General features: G+C 41.9%; 1 protein-coding gene across 2 annotated transcripts in view; it reads left to right on the top strand.

The window, feature by feature from the left end:
- LOC125025658 (telomere length regulation protein TEL2 homolog) overlaps nucleotides 1-5,000 on the top strand; it is a 37,191-nt gene that overhangs the window by 16,906 nt on the left and 15,285 nt on the right. For both annotated transcript variants that reach the window (XM_047613770.1, XM_047613769.1), the window contains exons 3-6: nucleotides 1-202; nucleotides 1,179-1,315; nucleotides 1,438-1,519; nucleotides 3,179-3,395. The exon at nucleotides 1-202 is cut by the window's left edge and continues 63 nt beyond it. In XM_047613770.1, the coding sequence (XP_047469726.1) occupies nucleotides 1-202; nucleotides 1,179-1,315; nucleotides 1,438-1,519; nucleotides 3,179-3,395 (638 nt within the window). The remainder of the gene's footprint in view (nucleotides 203-1,178; nucleotides 1,316-1,437; nucleotides 1,520-3,178; nucleotides 3,396-5,000) is intronic.

The raw sequence follows: 5,000 nt of genomic DNA, 5'->3' as shown, positions 1-5,000 counted from the left end.
GGATGCTGTGGAAGCGCATGTTGCAGGACAACCGCGCTGCCTGGCGCCGCACCTACAAGTCGCTCTTGCTGCTCAACTACCTCGTGCGCAATGGCTCTGAACGTGTTGTCACTTCTGCCAGGGAGCACATCTATGACCTCAGGACACTTGAGAACTACAAATTTATAGATGAGCTTGGAAAGGATCAGGGCATGAACATCAGGTAAGGGAAGGAAAGCACTGTGGTTTTGTGTTGTTTTGGCCCTGGACCTTTATGTGCTTCTGGTGTGCAGCAGTAATGATAGTAGCAAAATTGTTTGTTGTAGTTGTAGTTATTGTTGTTGTTGTTGTTGTTGTTGTTGTTGTTGTTGAAGTAGTAGTAAATTTTAGGCCAGGTTTTGCAGTATATACGCTAGGGTTTAACTAGGCATGAATAAGGATGAAAAGGGGATCCTGGCCATAGCTTCTTTGAAATATTTTTGCCAACTGTGTCCTTTTAACATCTGCTCAAGGTAACTGTCATTGGCTTTGCCAAAGTTATAAGCCCATCACTTGAAATTATTAGGATTATTTCCCCGTTTCCCACGCAGTTTGTCATAGTGATTGTTTGGTTTATTTTTATTGAGCCCTTTGACCCAGATGCTTTACTGCCTGCATCTAACCCAGAAGGCTTACTTGAGCAGCTACTCTTAAAGGTGTGTGGCTTGACTCCATATATCTATAGGTAGTCCATAAGTCAGTGCAATAATGATAATAAAAAATAACATTTTGTTTTGTCATTTTTATTATTATTTATTAATTTTTTATTTATTAATTAATTTATTAATTTATTTATCTATTTATTTTTTTCTATTTAAATTGTCTGCAATACAACCAGAACCACCAATCACACCAGGCAGGAATAGGATGAAGACCATTGACATAGTGTCCTCCCTGGAGCCAGCGCTCTTCTAGTCATGGCTCACGGATGGTGCATTCCACACTCGTTTATTGATGGAAACAACAAAAAGCCCCTTCCCAAACACCCACTGAGTCTGACCACACACCAAGAGCTTTGTGTACTCATAGCGAGTCATTCTCATAGCCCCAGCCCTGAGCTGAATTTTCCCCTCACGTCACCTGCCCCTCAAGCCAAATTTTTTCATGGCATGATGGTCATGTCATCCATTTGTTTATTTTCCTAATTTTTTCTTTAACAGAGTAAAAGCCAAGGATTTGATTGACTTCATCCAGGATGACAACAGGTTACGAGAGGAGCGTAAGAAAGCAAAGAAAAACAAAGACAAGTATGTGGGTGTGTCTTCAGAGTCCATGGGATTCCGCAGCTCATCACAAAGTGAGTGTCCAATCATATATTATTTCTGTAGAGAAGATAATACACAAAAAAATTTTGGTAATAATGCATCTCTCAAGGAATCAAAGTTTTGCAACATGTTCTTACCATATTTTGTCTTGCAGGTGACTGGGATGGCTGGGGGAGCAGCAGAAGAAAAGAAGAGGATGATTTTGGATCCCGCTTTGAAGATTCGCCAAATGCAAGGTTAATATTGTTTTTTGTTTTTTCTCATTCTCTCTTTTCAAAATTATTGTTGTTGATGCCAGAAATTGTGTTGTGCATTCCCTCCCCCCTTTTTTTGTCTGCTTTATCTTCCTTTTTCTTTTTCTTTTCTTTTCATTTTTTTTTTTATTATTAACATTTACAGTGCCATCAAAAAAAAATCTTTACATGGAAAATACGTGAAAATATTTAATTTGCTGTTCCCGCCCTAGAAAAGTAAGAGTAGCTAGTAAAGGCATATCAGCTTCTGCCTGCCTGTCACCCGTGTTCACTAATTCGTTTTTTGGCGGGCATTTTAAGGTGTTAGAGAGAGGGTTATCTCTATTACCCTGTTTGGCCAAGTTTTTACTCGGCAAGTTTGAGGCCCTATAATTTCACTCCTATTGCACATTATCCAATGGATTGGAAGATACTACAAGTGCAAGATAAAACCCATGTCTTGACTCTGCTAGAGAAAGGAGAGTCAGTGATTACTGTGGCAAGAGAGAGAGGCTATTTATCAACTGACGGCGACATCATTGTCAGCTGTGATGGTACCATAAAGGAAGGCAGGATCTGGCACACCCAAGAAGATATCACCAAGGACTGATAAGCTTATGAAGTGTGAAATGATGTCAGATCCTGCTACAACTGCTGCTCCACACAAGAATAGATACTCTCAGCTCCTCCATATTGTTGCAATCAGGACCATTTGCCATCGCCTGCAGAGGGACCTGGATCTACCAAGTCACCATGTTGCTAAGAAGCCAATAGTCTTAGAAGCAATGAAGAAGAAAAAGTTTAGCTTTTGAAAGAAATTTAGAGAATGGACATCCAAGAACTGGAAGAAAGTAATATTTAGTAATGAGGACACTTTTATTGTGGTCCAAAGAGGTTCAAGGATGTTCGTCGTTCATGTACCACGTCACGGTATGACCCGAAATATATGGTTATGAATGTGAATCACCCTGAGACTGTGATTTTGTGGGCTGCATTCAGTGTTAATAAGGGCAGAGGACGACTGCATTTCCTTCTCAAGAATGTAACTGTGAAGGAAAGCTATTATATCAGTGTTTTAGTATTTTGGGATATTTGTGAGTTTGATATTGTTATACATGATGATGCCCCTACCCACAAATCCAAGACCATTGCAGCCTTTCTCAGTGACCATAACAATATCTTGTGATGGCCTGATAATTCCCCTGACCTTAGCCCAATGGAGAATGCTTGGAACAACATGAAAAACAAGGTTCCAGAAACAAGACCCAATAATATCAACAACCTAAATAAGTTACTGAAGAAACTGTGGTATAACACAAACCCCACTTATTTCAGGAACTTTGTTGAATCCATGTCCAAACTATTGTAGATAGTTATTAAGTATAAGGGCAACATGACAAAGTATTGACTGGAGAAAAATATCCACAGCAAACTCATGAATGGTTGAATGTTTTCTGTCATTATCCGTATAAAGATTTTTTATTTTATTTGCCAACACTGTACACTGCCCTTTTCCTTTCTGATGTTATTGTCTCTTTGTGTTATCTTCCTCTTCATATTCTGTTACATAATTTTCCCAAGCTATCAAAATCAATAGTTTCATGCGTATGTGTAGTGAAATAAATAGAACAAATATTATTGCAAATCGCCTAAACATTCCAGTGAGGATGAGATTGAGGATGCAGTGGATCCAGTCAACGAGTATCGTGATGAGGAGATGAGCCCCAAGACAGGTGGAAAGGCTTCCCTGGGTGGCAGTGGCATTGGTAGTAGAGGCAGCTCCGCCCCAGTCAAGAAGTCGTCTAAGCCCTCCAAGATGGTGGACCTTGGGGCTGCAGCCACCTTCGGCAGAGACAGAAATAGCACACAATCGCCACAGGTAGGGAGGCGAAGGGAGGCATATGAGGAAGGGGGGGCTAAAGTAAGGGAGAGAGAGAGGGAGAGGAATGAGGATGGGAATAACGTGAAATGGGAGAAGAGGAAAGTATTTGGAGTGGGATCATGGGTAGCGAGGGGAATAAAATATGGAAGGAGAAGGGTAGTGTTAACTCTTTAATTCTTTAATCAGAATTCTCTCAGTGTCACTGACTCCAGAGGCTTCTAGCAACCATCCTGCCATTTACCCTGGAAGTCTGCTACATGTAGTGGAACTATCCACTTGGCATGCTTTAGTGCCAAGCACGTTGAGTGTGCTTGGCACTCTAGGCGTGGCCCAGCAGATACAGGTTAAAGGTTTGGAGGAAATTGAAAGAATGAATATTAGATAAGGGAGGGCTAAGCCCTAAGGCTTAACTTCATTGCTAAATGCAAGAGCCATAACCAGTGATTCCAGAGACTTAAATAGGAAAGCAAAATCAGCAAAGTCTAGGTCTGTGATCTTGATATTGCCTAGTGTTGCTCCACACTGACTTTGGAACGTAGCTCTACCCATTATCTAGTCCATACAGCCTTGCCTCACCCTTGAATTAATGGGGAAGATGTTTGACAGGCTCCCACCACACTTAAGAGCGCTTTCAGTACCAGTATATAGACTTGCTATTAGGCCAATAATCCTTGTCGGAATTCTCCTAAGTCCCAAAGGCCTTCTAGGGGTTCATGTAGGCTTAAAGCAAGCCACGACCAAACTCACAAAATTCACAATGGCATTCCACAAGTACTCTAAACGCTAGCCTATTGTGGACTTGCCAGGAGTGAATCCAGACTGTTCTGATAGCTGGTGCCTTAGGTGGTCATAGATCCATTTCAGAAGAATATGGGTGAAATCCTTGCCTGGTATACTGAGGAGTGTAATGCCACAGTAGTTGCTACAAACCCAACAATCCCCTTTACCCTTCCAAAGAGGGATGATCATGCCCATCAACAGGTCAGGGGGAATGTAACCAGACTACCAGTTGGCAGTCAAAACTGCATGCAAGCCCCATGCTATAGGTTCACCCCTAGCCTTTAGCATTTCAGCAGAGGTATCACATATGCCTGTACCTTTTCCACTCTTTAGCTTAGAAACTACCATCCTAACCGCATTTAGGTTAGGAGGTCTCTCTCTGATGGGTGGGTCCGGCACAGGTAATGTGATACCACTTGCATCCAAACTAACTGCTGGAGGGTCTACCTGGTACAGCTGCTCAAAATACTCAACCCAATGTTCATGAACCCCAACATGATCTGAGATTATCTGTCCACCCAGGAGTGGAAAACAGTGTGAGGAGGACATTAGATTTCAGTTTTCTCAGGGCTTGGTAGGCAGGGCAAAGGCCATTCACCAAAAAATTACCTTAAACCTCCTCAGCAAGGTTTCTGATGAACTGTTCCTTGTCCCTTCTCAGCAGTGTCCAAGCCCTATGCACCAAGGTACGGCACAAGTCTTGATTGCCATTCAGCCAAGCCATGCGACATGCTTCATTAGCCTCCAGTGTCACTAGGGAGATGAAATTTTGCTTTGCTCTCAGGCTTTCATTTCTATATAACTTAGAGGAGAAAGAGATAG

The sequence above is a fragment of the Penaeus chinensis genome, chromosome 5 (genome assembly GCF_019202785.1).
Source record: "Penaeus chinensis breed Huanghai No. 1 chromosome 5, ASM1920278v2, whole genome shotgun sequence".
NCBI classification, from domain to species: domain Eukaryota; kingdom Metazoa; phylum Arthropoda; class Malacostraca; order Decapoda; family Penaeidae; genus Penaeus; species Penaeus chinensis.
The sequence above is the reverse complement of the archived record's forward strand: the minus strand, read 5'-3'. Positions and strand labels throughout refer to the sequence as shown.